General features: G+C 48.2%; 1 protein-coding gene across 2 annotated transcripts in view; it reads right to left on the bottom strand.

Annotated features, from left to right (window-relative positions):
- Positions 1-1,488: 1,488 nt before the first annotated feature.
- LOC138164967 (protein mago nashi homolog) overlaps positions 1,489-15,759 on the bottom strand; it is a 237,049-nt gene continuing 222,778 nt past the window's right edge. For both annotated transcript variants that reach the window (XM_069092974.1, XM_069092975.1), the window contains 5 exons: positions 7,534-7,736; positions 3,524-3,582; positions 3,243-3,353; positions 2,437-2,519; positions 1,489-1,731 (listed from right to left, as the gene is read on the bottom strand). In XM_069092974.1, the coding sequence (XP_068949075.1) occupies positions 1,632-1,731; positions 2,437-2,519; positions 3,243-3,353; positions 3,524-3,582; positions 7,534-7,621 (441 nt within the window). In that variant the 5' untranslated portion in view covers positions 7,622-7,736 and the 3' untranslated portion in view covers positions 1,489-1,631. Of the gene's footprint in view, positions 1,732-2,436; positions 2,520-3,242; positions 3,354-3,523; positions 3,583-7,533; positions 7,737-15,759 lie in introns of those variants that run through there.

Raw genomic sequence — 15,759 nt, 5'->3', positions numbered from 1 at the left:
GGGGGAGTGAAAGCTGAGACTTCCCGGCAGAAGCAGCCTCTGGGCAGTCAGAGCCAGAGGTTTCGTTAACAGGGGATTAAAATGCCACACACTCTAGGCTCGTGGACTGCAAATGAGAATTCAGAGATGGGAAAAGGCACACTGAGCTCAAGGCAGAGCTGGACATGCAGCGTGGCTGGAGTCATGCAGATTAAAGCCATAGAAGGGATGCTGCAGATGTTGGAAAGGCCAAGGCAAGGTGTCTGTACTTTTGACTTACATGCAAAGAGGGCAGGGAAGGTCAGACCCATGCTTTAAGCAGTTGTGTGGACTGGACACAGGCTGGAGAAGGGAGACGGTCATAGATGAGAGATGAGGCCCCTAAGCAGCTGGGGGTAGTTTTTCCTTAGAGAAAACACCTGAGATGACACAGAGGCAGCATCTGCAGGATTGGTTTGGGGAGGGGGAGAGTGAAAGATCACTGAGCCCAGGTGAGCCCAAGAAGAAATAAGCAAGGTGGGGAGAGCAGATTGGGGAAGGAGAATGTGAGTTCAGTGTGAAGTTTAAGGTACTCACAGGACAACCTGGTGCACATGCCTAGCAAGTGCTTGGGGGACTTCAGTTTAGGACACCAGGCCACACAGATAGGAGGAACTTCTGGAGGAGTGACCAGAGTATCAGAGGGGCAGCATCCCTGGGCCACACCTCCATCCAGAGCTAAAAGGGAGGCCTACGGAGCAACCAAAGGAAGGCAGCTAACAGGGAAAGGCAAAGACAAAAGAATGAACAGCCAGACAGTTAGGAGAAGCAGGCAGAAGGAGCAGTGTCCCAAAGCCCAAGAAAACATCAAGGACGAGGGCCAACAGGGAGAAAAATGAGGACTAAAAAGACCACCGTATTTCACAATTCAGATTCCATTAAGGTGCCCTTTTCCAAGAACAGTTTCAGTGGAAACCAGACTACATGGGCTGAGGAGGGAGTGGAGATGAAGCACCAAACACTGAAAGTGCAACAGGTAGGGTCAAGGGAAGACTCTTTAAGGCCAGGGGAAGAGCCAAGGGTGTATTTAGGAGGTGATAAGGGGAGACAGGACGCTGTGAAAGCAGAGGGAGGAAGACTCAGTCAGCTCTTTGCAGCCTTCCAGGGCAGCAGCATAAGGATGTCCTCCGTCCATGTCTGTGCCTTCTCTTCTCCCCTGGACTCGGAGTCTCCCAAAGGCACTCAGCACACCACAGGTCTTTGTTTCCTCCCTGTACCCAGCACAGTGGGCTGTACACAGAAGGCACACAGTATTGGCTAACTGTTACTCACTGCCCCTGTCCAATGCCGTGCAGACTTCTTGGGTAAGGAACACAAGCCACACAGCCCTGATTTCATAGTGCAGTGTCCCCAAACTGCCAAAGCAGGTCAGGGTCCAAGAAAGTCACCTGCCATCAGAACTCAAGGCCTCCGGGATCAAGCTTTGAAGGCAACGCTGGTGCAGAATTTGGGGAGTAAACAAACTCTGTATTCACCTGCATATTTATTTATTAAAGACAGTCACTTACACAGCATATAAAAAAATATTTTCCTAACTTACACAAAAGTCTTCTGACACTGGGAATGAAAAACACCACCACCCAAGCACACAGAAAAAATTAAAAACCTTCAGCCTAAATGGGCTTAATCTTGAAATGCAAGCCGATAAGACTGAAGACTAAACACTTCAGGTCCTGGACCAGGTAATAAAACACTCGCAAACCTTCAGGATCCCTAAAACACAAGGAAAGATGTGTGAGACTCTGTATCCAAGGAACAAAAATAAGTCTTCTCTGGCTCATTTCCTAAAGCAGTCCCACCTGGAGCTACTGAGGCTGCCGCCATGAAGCCCTGAGAGGCAGCTGGCCTAGACAGACAGCGCCTTGTTGATCTGAACATATGCTTCCCCACCCTCCATCTTAGGTTAACTCATTAACTGACAGGTTTTCTATAGTAATGCTATCCATATAAATGGTCTAGGATTGCTCATAGAGCAGAGGGGTCTAAGATCTGTAGTGACAGTTAACAGGTGACTCATTTATAGAGGCAAACCAGGGAAGGAAGCAAAAGAGCCCAAAGGCATCATCTCCATTCACCTCAGGGTTTTATCAGAGGCCAGCTGCAATTCTAGGCTCTCTATGGGAAGGAGCCTGGAGCCTGGCTTGTGGGCACGATGGTCCAGCAAGAGCAGCATGCCCAAGTCTTCCCCTAGCAAGCCCTGGGTTTGGGTTCACAGGTTCACCTGACACCTTCGATTCTTCCCAGGTATTCTTTCTAGCACTGAGGATGCAGAAATATTACACGACCAGGGTTACTCTGGGCACCTCAGTAGAAGGAAGCAGTCAGCTACACTGTTTGGGCCCCACTCACTGTCTCAGCAGCCAGCCTGAACGTGGGCTGCACCCACCCATGCACAAGCATTATAGGCAGCAGACTTACTTGGACTGGTTCACATCAATAAGGGAGCCAATTTTGGATGTGGTAAAAGAAATGTGTTCATCTCCAATCACAATTTCAAGTTCCTGAAAAGGAATGATTTAAGAAAAAAAGTTACCAGAAAATTAATCATCTTGAGTCCAAGCCCTGCCCAATCACATCCCACTGAGATAGAGAGAAGCCAGGCTTTCCTAGTGACTCACAGCCAGTGTCACAGTGCAGAGGGACTGCGGCTCTGGGCCCAGCCATACTGGATACTTGAGCTGTCATGAAGGGAGAGACAGTGTCTGTGAGGCTAAGGTGAGGAAGGAGGGCATTCCAGGCATGGAGAGGTGGGGGAGGGAGAGGAGAGAGGGGCAGGCCGTGGTGTTAAGTGAGGACACAGAAGTGACCAAGCTGGATTTGAGGATGAGGGAGGAATCCTCCCCCTCTCTCTGCCCCTCACCCCTCCATGCCTGGAATACAGTTCCTCAGTTCCTCCTCACAGACTCCTCTCCAGCTTCTGCACAAAACCTTTCTAGATCCCCTTGCTTCTCAAAATCCCTTGTGCACAAACCACTGTTTTGTTGTTTCTATTCTCTTTATACTGACATTCATACTTGTTATTTTCCCTGTTGTACTTTGATTGAAACAAGTTAAAATGTAAGCTTCTTGCAAGGAGGGATTGTTTCATGCACTGTATTGATACACATTAGCTGAGAAAACAGAGCCCAGCCTGAAGACACAGTCTCTCTCCCTGCCGGCCGCCCCCTTCCTGCCAGCTGCCCTGTCCCCGCCCATTGTCCCCTCCCTGCCCGCTGCCCACTCACCTGCCGGCCCACCCTGTCTGGCGGAGGCCACAAAGCATCGTCTTCTTTGGTGATTTCACTGTCGTCGATGATTCTCTTCAGTTCCTCCATCACACTCTTATGGACATAGGCCTAGAAATGAGCCAGAGAGCAAAGTTGGCCCCGGCTACAGCCAGAGGATCTGCCCTGGGCTAGGAGGGGACCCAGCTCTCCAGCTCTCCCTGTGAAGCCTCTCTGCTGCGTCTGAACACTTCATCCCACCCTACAGACCAGGGGATTGCTGACCCTCCCAAAGCTCTCACCTCTTTTCGGATCATGACGTCATTTTTGTAATTGCTGTTGTTGGCATACCTCAGTTTTCCTATAAGGAGCAAAAAGCACATTCAGTTTACCAAGAAAACCCAACAACAACCACCGGGTAAAACGTAGCTGCCAAAGCAGTCATACTCAAACACAGGCTGACCATGCTCCTCCCCAGCCCCAGTGGGAGGGTGGGTCGATATCACTTCCAGAATCAACAAAGCCTCTCATGACACGCCCCCACTTTCAAGGCTCCTCACCCCTTTCTCCCTAGCTCTGGGCATTTCCTCTGGCTGCCTCCCCTACCTGCCACTGACCACTGACCTTTAAGTCCTGCCTTCTACAGGAAGCCTTCTCTGTCCCCTCTTCCAACTGTTATTATTTTCCATTTCTCTTGTATACAGCTTCCTAGTACACAGCAGTTTATATGTTGTCCCCGCCACAGTGCCAGAGCATGAGCACCCTGAAAGCAGGGACAGTCTCTTCTCTTTCTTTGTGCCCCCACCCCTCAGCACAGTGACTGACACAGAGCAGGTGAGTGCTTGATAAATGTTTACGACTGTCATGGCTGACATTCAGAGGGGAAAGCTTACAGTGTGAAAGAGAGTACAGCAAACTATGCAATTAAATGTACAACAGGTGTCACAGGAAGGACTGATTTGTTCTGCTTGGGTCCACAGGACATAACCAGAAGCAATGGGGGAAGCTGCCAGGGGAGAGATTGTGGTTCCACTATGTCGGGGATGGGGGCAGGGGGGCCGGGCCACTTGGTGGGGATGTGGCAGTTAAAGGATCCTTGGGGCTGCACTGGATGGGCTCTGAGGGTGGCCCCAAGAGGAGCAGGCTACTGTGCTGGCAGGAGAACAGCAGCCAGACACCCAGAAATTCCATGAGATGAAAAAGGAGGCGCCCATTGAACCCTTGGCCTCAGCTGCCCACACAGAAATGCCAAGGGAAAAGCTGACAGGCAAGAGGAACCGAGCCTGAGTTCATGAAGAGACACTGCCTGCAAAAGCCTGAATTATACCAAAGGAATGGGGTGCAGGTATGGATGGAGAGGAGCAACACTGTCTGTTTCCTAGCTAGTCTTTATTAAACCTGGGATTCCAGAGGGATCAGGAACTCCCCAGGGAGGAGCACCCTCTTCCAAAGCAGACAGCGTCTCCCCAACTCCAAGGGCAGCTGTCCAGTCATGGAGCTGGGCTGCGGTGAGCAGCAGCTTCGTGTGCTACAAAGACACCATTGTGGGAGGAAAGCCAGAGCCAGAATTGGGTTCAAGTGAAGATCAGCAAAGGAGCCCCCTGTGTGTGGGCAGCTGAGGCCTCTGGGTTGAACGTCAGCTCTCTGGATTTCTGAATATCTCTGCTGCTCCACTCCCTGCATGGTCGCACTTCACACGGCCGTACTCCAGAGCTATCTGGTGCAGCCACCAACAAGCTTCACTGGTCAATCTACAGACCACCTGGGTAGGCCGGGAAATAAAAGAAACGGAGCAGAAGCCTAGCCCATGGGAATTCTATAGTAGCGATGGGGGAAGTTCTGTTATCCAGACATCTTGCCCAAGCAAAGGGGCTAATAATTTCTTGACTTGCTTAACGATGATTTCATCCTTCAAAAGACAGATAAGCCAGGGAATTTATAATCTAGATCTGATGTTCAACAACAAGAAAGAGCAGGCTGATGGAGTGAAAATGACAGGAGTCTTGGGAGAGAGTGCCTGAGGATTCCAGCTCCGAGTCTATGATGAGGAAGGAGATCCAAGCAGAGTCTGACAGGCAGTCTAGACTTCAGGGGTGCTGTTCTCCAAGGGTTTGGATAAAGGATGGGTAGGATTCCACATAATAAAAATCTAAGGTCACAGGTTTCCCATCAAAAGAGTGAGTCTAGCAAAGGTCAGATGGTGGTCTCTCAGGGGTGAACAGGACCTTCCTGTTCATGTACAATTGGCCTCTAAGGTCCTTTCAATGCAGACTGAGACAAAGAAACGCCATCAGAGGTGCAGTGACCTGCACTGTCGGTATTTAGTGACAGAGCTGGAGTGTCAAACTCTTAAGTGCGTGGCTTTTTTCAACTTCTCCAAATACAGTGTCCTAACTCTGCCTTAGCTGGCTGTGTCAGATTTAAGGCTTATAACTTTTAGGCAGTAACTCTCTGCACTTGACAGGTTTTTAGTTTAAGGAACTCAACACTTTCACATCCCAAATAGCCACCAAATGTAATCAAGCTGTGGATCTCTCTAATCTATCCCTATGACACATCCCGTAAGCTGCAGCTTGTCACACCAAATATTTACTGAGTGTTTATTGTGCCCAGGGCCTTGCATCAGGCACAGAGGCAAGATGATACAGGGCAAAGAATATTGAATTTGGAGTCAGAAGACCTGGGTTTGAATCCTGACTGCTTCCTGCTTCCGAGGTGACCTTGGTCAAGTCCGTGGCTTTTAAAATGAGGGGTTGGGCTAGATGATCTTAAAGATTCGTCCTTCCCCTAAATGCTATGACACAAAACATGTTTGAAGAAAAGGTTCCAAGCCTCAAGGAACTTAATGGTTCCCTGGGAGATGCAAGTCAAATACACGAAAAGCCAAGCAAAAAGCCAAAAATACATTACAAGACAATGTAAGTCACAAGATTGCCCACAGGTTACTAATCACCAAATGGATGACACAGTCAATATCTATAATAAGATTTCAAAGAAAACAAAAAAAAAATCATTTTAACTTTATGGAAAGAACAGTGACTGGGAGCCAGGGCACCTGGCTTCCTGTCACTGTCCTGCTACTAATATCTTGCTTATGACCCTGGCTAAGTTATTTCCCACACCTGGGCCCCAGTTTCCTCATTTATAAAATGAGGAGGTTGAATAAGAGGCCCTGCCACTCCTGACATGCTCCTACACCTTAATATTGGTTTAGACCACGAGGCTCTCAACAGCCAGCTGGTGATACAGTCAGCTTAGTGGAGGGATGAGGAACTAGGCTTGATAAGGAAGGGGAAAGCCTTTCTTTCTAACAGGCCACAGCTAATTTGATTCCCTCTTCCAGTCCCTTTGCATTTACTTTGTATGTATTTTGTATTTAATCATCTGGGTACGTGTTTCCCTTCAGTAGAAGGGACTCTCCTGGACGGCAGAGGTTGTCCCTAGTGCCTTGACCAGTGCCTGGCATCTTGAAGTCATTTAATTAAAGCTTGCTAAATAGCATTCCAAGGGAAACTCTTCTCAGACAAGCAGCAATAGAACGGCAGACAGTTCATTGAGTTTGGGAGCTACAAGGCAGAAACCAAGTCATTACGACTCAGATCTCACCTGTAAAATGGGGGCAATGACAGGTGCACTCTGCCACCTGACTGATCTGAAGAAGGGGCACACAGACAGGGAAGCTGGCACCCTGCCGCCATCTCAGGGACCCTCTGACTTCCTCCCCTCTCTCTGCAAAGCAGGCACAGAATGCAGGCTTCCCCCCTATTCTGGTCAGGCTGCAGCTCCCCAGCACCATCAAACTAGCATTTAGGAAGCTCCAGCTGGTGTCAGACCCCAGGGATAAAAAGACAAATACCAACCGGGCCCCGCCTGGAGGACTTGCCATTCCACGAGCGGAGAAGACTATCCCACGGCGCTTTAAGGTGTGAAAAGCACTTCAGCCACAGCATCTCCTTACCCCCCGGGGGCATCACTGTCCCCATTGTACAGAAGAGGAGACCGAGGTCGGCCTACTCTCCCTGCCTCAAAACCTACAACGTCCGGGGCTGAGGGGCCTCCTGACAAGGCTTCCTTCAGCCCATCCCGGCAAACCCAAGCTTGGGGTCCCCAGCCTGGCCCCCATCCCCCAATGTTCCCCTTATAAGGCTCAGCCCGCCCCGCCTCCTGCTCCTCCTCCCCTGTGTCCCCCCCGCCCGGGCTCCGCTGTACCCCCGGACCCCTCCCCCGCCCCCCCGCTCCACCCCCAGCCCGGGCCCCCCCTCATTCCTCCCTCTCCCTTCCCCGTCCCGGCCACGCCGCCCCCGCCGCTCACCGTCCGGCCGAAACTCGAACTCCAGGAACTCGTGGCCGAACTTGCCCTTGTGCCCCACGTAGTAGCGCAGGTAGAAGTCGCTGGCCATGGCCGAGCCTAGCTGGGCCTGAAGCTGCGGAAGCGCGGAGGGACGAGGGGCGCACAATCGCCTCCACCAAGCAGACCGACACCACCTTTGCCTAGGCCGCTGGGCGCGCGGCACTGACGTCACGAGCCAGCGCCCGCCGGCGCCCGAGGCCGCTCCCACTCTCTTCCGCCCGCAGATAGGCCCCGCCTTCTCCTTGCGTCACGGGCATGGTCCCGCCCACGAGGAGGCGCATGCGCGTCAGGGAATCTCAAATTGGGCTTTCTCTATTGCCCGGGAAACCTAGGAAGCCTGTGTACCGAGCATCCCGCCTCTTGCCCTCGCCACTCCTTCCCATCGCAGGAGGCGCGACCTTTGCTCTCTAGTCCTGCGTCTCCAGACGCCCGCTGGGAACCCGGAACTGGATATCCTATAGACGCGTCCCCAGCCGATCTCCTCTGCTCCTCCAGACCCGCCCCTCTCCCGCTCCTCTCTCCCCCCCCAAGCCCAAAACCTAGACGCCGCCCTCAGCCCCATCCACATACAACCTAGGGCCAGGCCCCAAGGCCTGCTGACTTTGCTTTTGCAAACATCTCTGGGACATCTGCGCGGCCCATGCTCTCCTCCTACGTCCCTGCGCCCCGCTGCGGGCCCTCACCGCCTCGCGCTCCCGCTGTGGCCACAGCCCGCTGGCTGCGCTCCCTGCCTGGGCTCCGTCCTCTCCAGGCAGCCGTGGCACCCGCCTCACCCCCATTCAAGCTACCCTCTGTTTAGCATTCCAAGTCCTCCACATTTAGCATTCCTGCTGCTCCCTGATGCCCATTCCCTTCCCTACCTGAGATGGCCTTTTCATTTTACAGCTGGGAAAACAGGCCCAGGAAAGTGGCTGGGTCTCTCACACAGGCGTGGGTCTAAGGGGCTGAATGGGCACACCTGGAGAGTATTTTTTAAAGGATCAGTCAATCCCCTTACTCCACCTCTTCTCCCCCGTACTCTGTGAGCCAATGTCACAGGCCTCTCCTCCCAGCTTCATGGGTTTTCACTGGTGGGATAGTAATCTAATTTGAATTTGGAGATCCCTTTGTGTTGGCAAAGGTTGCAGGTACTTAGTAAATGATCAAGCCTCTGCTGGGGAAACAGAAGGTATGAACTCCTGTCTCCTGTTGCTGACTTAACAGGAAGGGGTTGGCTGAAACAGAAGTAGATAATGCTGTATATATAAGAAAAGCCCCAGAGAAGCACAGGCAGAATTTCTTGAGACCAGGATCTGGTGGCAGAGCAGCTACAGAAGAGAGAATGGAGAACTGAGTCAGAATTTCCTGAGAACTTGTCCTGATGGAGCTTCTTCTGAACAGGAGCCTGGAGCCCATGTGACTGAGGAAGCATGACTGGGATGCTGAGACTTTGTCTGTTTGTGGCTTGGTTGAGCCTTGAATTCCCTGGAGCAGCCATGGTGAAGGATCTGACGGGGGTGGACCAGACCCTGTGAACTTGAGTGTGGAGCAGGACCTACCCAGAGAGCTGGACAAGGAACTGGGAGCTGTCTGCCACTGAACCCAGGTGACAGTCTGGTGAATCCAGGTAGAATCAGGGACCATGGAAGGGGATCCAGGGAATCTGAGAACAGGCCCCAAGTCAAGATGAAAAGACCTCTCCTTGGGTACTGAGTAGTTATGGAATTATAGTTTACTAGTGACCTAAGGGGTGGAGGGTATTGTGTATGATACTTAGTAATTGATTGCTGAATAAGTGGCTGATTGAGTTAATCAAGTCTGCCCCAAGAGTGGGAGACTTTGACTATTGTACTTTGAGACTATATTGTGAATATTATATTGTGATTTTCTGTGATAAGTTGTAATATTGTGAATGCTGTACCTTGATTTTCTGTGAAAGTTTTGCTTTGATTTGTTATAGAATAAATAGAGTGATCACTATACTGTGTAGTCAGAACCTTAAAAGCTGTTCACAGTAGCATTCTTCCGGAAAGCTTCTGTGTATGGCATTACAACTGGCTGTCCCTCATGCTTGAAATGTTCTCCTCCTTCACTTCCATCTCCCAGTTTCCCTAGCTTCTTTCACATCTCAGCTAAAATCCCACCTTTTGCAGGAAGACTTCCCCTGGGGAGGCTTGGTGGCCAAATGATTAGAGTGCTGGCCCTGGAGTCAGTAGGACCTGAGTTCAAATCTGGCCTCAGACACTTAACACTTATTTGCCCTCTAAAAAGCAAACCAAAACCCAAAAACAACAAAAAAGAAGACTTTCCCCTTCCCCTTCATGCCACTGCCTTCCTTTGGAGGTCTCCCATTTATCCTGTGTACACCTTGTTTGTACCTATTTGTATGTCATTTCCTGATAGGAGCTGGAGGGGGGCTTCAATCATCAGGCTATTAATGAGTGAATTTCAAAAGATCCTGGGTAAGCCACAACTGAAGAAAAGAATGATGGCAGCAGAGGAGCAAGAAAGGTGGTTATCCTGGGGGGATGCAGAGGGGTGCAGAAAATCATTTCCCTCTAGTACCTCGTAGACTTATAAACATATGCCCCCAGAGTCTTCTTGACCTTGGCAGAGCCTTGGCACCAAGAGTGAGTTTCTGAGGTGAGGGTTAGAAGCAGATAATAGTGGGATAATCCAACAGAGTACCCCAGGGGTCAGATGCAACGGGAGAGAGAATCAGCAGGAACAAGGGTGGCAGCTTCAAGGTCATCCTGGGAAGTTTGTCATTGTTCAGTCGTCTCTTGACTCTTTGTGACCCTATTTGGGGCTTGGGGGGCTGTTATACTGGAGTGGGTGACCATTTCTTTTTCCAGCTCATTTTACAGATGAGGAAACTGAGGCAAACCGGGTTCAGTGACTTGCTCAGGGTCACACAGCTATTAAGTGTCTGAGGCTAGAACTGAATTCAGGTCTTCTTGATTTCAGGTCTGGTACTCTGTGTATTATGGGGTCACTAGTCCCCCACCCCCAATCCTGGGAAGATGCCTTGATAAATGCAAAGGAATTCAGTTTCCAACCAGCTGCTGTGTATGTTGAAATCAGTTTAAGAGATTATTGCCTTAGCTCAATAGAGGTGAGACTAAAGGAGGTGGGGGGCAGTACTGAAGAGGTGGCAACCCTTAGCAAAGTGTTTGACACACAGTAGGCGCTTAATAAATGTTTATTGAATGAATAGTAGGACTTGTCACTCAGGCAATCCTCCAAGATGCTTAGAAGAAAGGACTTGTCTGTGGAAACACTGCCCCCTGGTGTTCTTTCTATGCTATTTGCTCAACTCCTATCTGCTGTGAATTTGGACACTTGGTTTTCAGAGTCAGCAAAACTGATAAAGATTCACGGGATCCCAGAGGATGCCAGAACCAGTTTGAACCAGGTAAGAGAGCTGATTGTTAAATGTGCATTGTGAGCATTTACACCTTGGAAATTGGCAAATGCTACAAACCAGGACTAGATTTATTGTTTTTGTTGAGCATCATTTCTTTAGAAAGTGAGGCAGAACATGATAAAAATTCAGATTAAACTTCAAAGTGTGTCATGTGTTCATTACTCACATACACACACAGAGCCTGAGGCAGTTGTTAAACATTTATCAGCACACCACTGATCACAAAGACAGAGCTAGAAGAGACCTTAGAGTCCATAACTGAAAAGAAAATGGAACAAAGTCATCCACAGGCTCACAGATTTAGACCTGGAAGGTCCTCTAGTCTACCTCCTTCATTTAACAGAAGAGGAAACTGAGGCCCAGATGGGGGGAGATCACTTTTGTTCAAAGGAGACTCTAAGGGTTCATTTTCTAAAAGAATTTCCAATAAAATTTCTTCAAAGACGACAATATCCAATAAGGAAATCGGTGTACACAAACTAGATTTGGATATACCTCAGGAACACTGCCATTAGATAGCATTCAGGTGGCCAGATTGCACAGTGGGCAGAACACTGGGCTTGGGGGTGAGGAAGATGAGTTCAAATTTGACACCAGACACTTACTAGCTGTGTGACCCTGGGCAAGTCACTTTACCTCAGTTTCTTCTGCTGTAAAATTGACAGGATAATAATAGCACCTGTTTCCCAATGAGGAATTATGAAGATCAAATAGTATTCATAAAGCACTTTACAAACCTCAAAATGTTATACAAATTATTATAACCTGTTATTATTAAGGGACATATATACACACATGTATAGATGTGTATGTACACACATGTATACTGTGTGTTACATGTGTACTTGTTTATATATGTATGTAATAGTGTGTGTATGTGTGTATATATGTCCCCTAATACAATATATATTATATAATACACACACACACATACTCTGTTATTACATAAGGAATTCCAATGTCTTTTTTTTGAGGGCAGTTGGGGTTAAGTGACTCGTCCAAGGTCACACGGCTAGTTTTTGTGTTAAGTGTCTGAGGCCGGATTTGAACTTAGGTCCTCCTGACTCCAGGGCCGGTGCTCCAATGTCTTTTTTTAACGCCTTTTTTTGAGGAAAATTTCTTCAACTGACACTAGGACTATTGAGCAGATGGACTGATGAGGTAATTATCAATAATATAAACCAATGAAGATAAAATTAATTAACCTCCCAACTCCGAGATTCTGAGACTCTGGGGTTCTTTGACACCTCAACAGGCAGTATTACAGTCATGGCAGGAACTACACGAGATAGTCACTTTAACATTAGTCCCCCATTTGTCCAAGTCTCGGATGTTTTCCTAAGATAAATTATTAGGGGCGCCTAGGTGGCGCAGAGAATAGAGCACAGGCCCTGGAGTCAGGAGGACCTGAGTTCAAATCCGTCTCAGACACTTAACACTTACTAGCCGTGTGACCTTGGGCAAGTCACTTAACCCCAAATGCTCTCCAAAAAGATAAATTATTAATAGAGAGAAAATATGTAAGTGTATAGAAGGCCGAATATGATCCATCGCCTGCGTCTAAGAATCCGTTGGCAGTAAGTTGTAATGTGCCTCCTGTCCTTTGCACTTACTCCGTAATTATCCCCTAGCTGGCCTCCCTGTCCACACTCTCTCTCTTTTCCATCACATTCTTTACAGCCTTTTCATATTTGTAAAGCACTTAGTACCTCGCCTGGCAAATAGTAGGCACTTAGTGCTCCATCCTTTCCCCTCCATGCCCATCCCAGTAGCTGCCAAATGAACTCTCTTCCTAAAGCATGGGGCTAATTAGATCAGTCTCCTGCTCAGGAACATTCAGTGGCTCCCTACTGTCTCGTGGATCCTATCCAACCCCCTCAGTCAGACAGCCATATTAAGCTCCTCTCTCCTTGTTCTTTGAGAAGAGGCTTCAGTCTTTAAAGGGGTGAGAGCCACATGTCGGAAGCACATCCCACCCCCAAGCTTGACCAGCGACTTTCAAAAAGAAAACTTTGAGCATTATCACCTTTGTAAAACAAAGTGGGGGTTCCCCCCCGGCAGCTTCTTCACACTTGCCACATTCCACCTTCCCACTGAAGCAGCCTACTTGAGGCTCCCCCAATTCAGCATTCCATCGGCCATCCCTTCACCTTTGCTGTCTGTTCCGTAGCCCTTCATTGGCTTGGCCCCTTGGAATCCTTAGCTTTCTTCAAGGATTGGCCCCAGAGCTCCCCCAGGCGGGGATGGGAGGGGGTACTTTTTTCACTACAAGCTCCAGAGGCAAAACGTTTAGGACATTGGATCAAAGGACTGTTGTGATTTCAAGTCTAGGATGGCGGTACCTATGACTTCTGAAGATGTTTTCACCGGCCCTTTAAATGCTTCAGCGGACACTAGGATTATTGCATAGATGGAACAAGCATTTATTAAGCACCTGTAGGTACAAGGCACTGTCCTAAGCAGTTTACAAATAACTCATTTGGTACCCACAGCAACCCTAGAAGGGTAGGTGCTGTTATATTCCTCATTTTATAGTTGGGAAAAATGAGGCAGGCAAAGGTTGAGTGACTTACTTTTTTTGTCTTTTTTTTTCTTTTTGGAGGGGGGAAGGCAGGGCAATTGGGGTTAAATGATTTGCCCAAGGTCACACAAATAGAAAGTGTTCAGTGTCTGAGGCTGGATTTTACCTCAGGTCCTCCTGACTCCAGGGCTGGTGCTCTATTCACTGTGCCACCCATCTGCCCCTTGAGTGATTTACCCGGGGTCACACAGCTAGTAAATGTTTGAAGCCAGATCTGAATTCAGGTCTTTCTAACTCCAGCCCTAGGCTCTATCCACTGCACCCCCATTGCCTCTAACTTTGATGGAATGTTAGCAATGCAAGGAATCCCTAGGGATGGACCAATGCAATCTCTTGTTTTTCTAGATGGGGAAACTGAGGGAAGAACTGGAAAAGGGACTTGCCTCTAGTCACTAACACTTGTTAGTGGTAGTTAGTCCTAGAACCAAATGTCTCCTGATTGTTCATGACAGGTGAGACGTAGACTCCCTTCAGCTAGCTGGGCCCTGGTGGGCTAAGGGTTATTTCTGATTCTGTGACCTAAACAAGAATTCAGGCTAGAAGGGACCTCAGAAACCAATTCCCTCATTTAACTGAGGCTCAGAGAAGCTTCACGACTTGCTTGAGGTCATATAGAGAATAAGAGACAGGATTTGAACTCAGATCTTGACTCCAGAGCCCAGGCTCTTTCTTTTGTACTGCACTCTATTAACATTCAATGAATCCAGTTTATAAGTCACAATCTGAATATTCCAATTAAAGGCATTTTTATACTTCCTTAAAGTATTACATTGGGGATCATTGGTCTCTGACCAATCAATTCCCAGCCCACCCACATTTGACAGAGACGCAGAAAAGTCAAAGGACAGATAACTAAGGTGTTGAGGTATGTATGTGTTAACAAAGTTCACAGGTGTTAACACCCATGATCCCTTTAGGAACGTTTTTCTTTGATTGGACTGGAAAGGTAAATGCCATTCCTAAAAGACTGAGCTCACCAACTTTTCAAGGATACCTAGCTTATGCAGTGTGAGCATTGTGCCGACACCAGAGAGTGGGGAGGGGGATTGTTTTTTCTCCTTCTTTCTCTCCATTAGCTATTATATCTAGCACCAGTTATTTGTCCAGTAACAGATACCCTACCCAGTAGTTAGTTAATCAGTTCAAAAGAGTTCTGGTCATAGTTGATGCACATTTAGCAGACGGATGAGAAATACATTCTCTTTTTACAAAGAGACACAGAGAAGCAATGATTGGAGAAAAGAGGTCGTTTCAAGTTCCAGAGAAGAGAGTCAACTGTGGTTTCAGGGGAGAACTAGGCCAGAAAATCAAGAGGTAAGTTATATGAAAACTCCACGAGGAGAATAAGGATGATGAGGTGGGAAGTATTGGAGACATGAGTTACCCTGGCTATCTATATGGCTTCTCTCTGTGTGTCTTTATACTCGAAATTTGTGCCCACTTTTCCCATGGACACTTATATTTGTCAGTGAGTATGGGGGAAAGTGTTTTTTGGTAGCTTCAGTCCCTATTGTTCCAGTATTTTTGCCAAATGGGGTAATGAAGATTTGGACACAACTGAAACATAATCTGTTTTTACTATGTCATCTTAATAAATGCTTTTACTTCGAACTAATTATGTGTTTGCTTATTGTTAGTGATAGGCTCATTGGTGGGGGCTCATGAGCCATAGTTTTAGGAGTTCGGATCCACAGCATTCCCTAGACCTAGTAGCAACCATTCTTTTTGGGACCTAACCTGTGATGCCACGTTGAGGAGGTAGCTCCCGGAAGTGAGTGCTATACTTTTTATACTTCAAATTTCTCCTGGCTAGTGGCAATCTCTGTACACAGTAGGCACTTTTAAAAATGTGTGTTATGTTGACAACTAAAGTTTTAAAATGGATGGTGATGACAAACTGGACTCGCTTTTTCTCCAAAGAGAAGTTCAGTTATAATGCTAAGCCCTCCCAAAGAAGGATGGTGTGGGTTCCCGGCTGCAGCTGACAGGATTCCACTCAGAACACTGTCTTAACTGGTATAACCGTGTAGATAGTTTATCTGACCAAGGCCACCAATAGATTATACACAAAGAAGCTGGGGCAGTGTTGCCCAGTGGCTAACGGGCATGTCAGATGGGTTTCCTTCACAGCCTTGCCTCAAGCTTACCTGTGGCAAGTTTACCTTTACCTAGGTCCAGTTCAGGTGCCACCTCTTCCCCA

Source organism: Petaurus breviceps, unplaced genomic scaffold, assembly GCF_028583685.1.
Source record: "Petaurus breviceps papuanus isolate PSGF00001 unplaced genomic scaffold, PetGlider_PUasm1.0 207, whole genome shotgun sequence".
NCBI lineage: Eukaryota > Metazoa > Chordata > Mammalia > Diprotodontia > Petauridae > Petaurus > Petaurus breviceps.
This window is presented reverse-complemented; position numbering and strand designations above follow the sequence as displayed.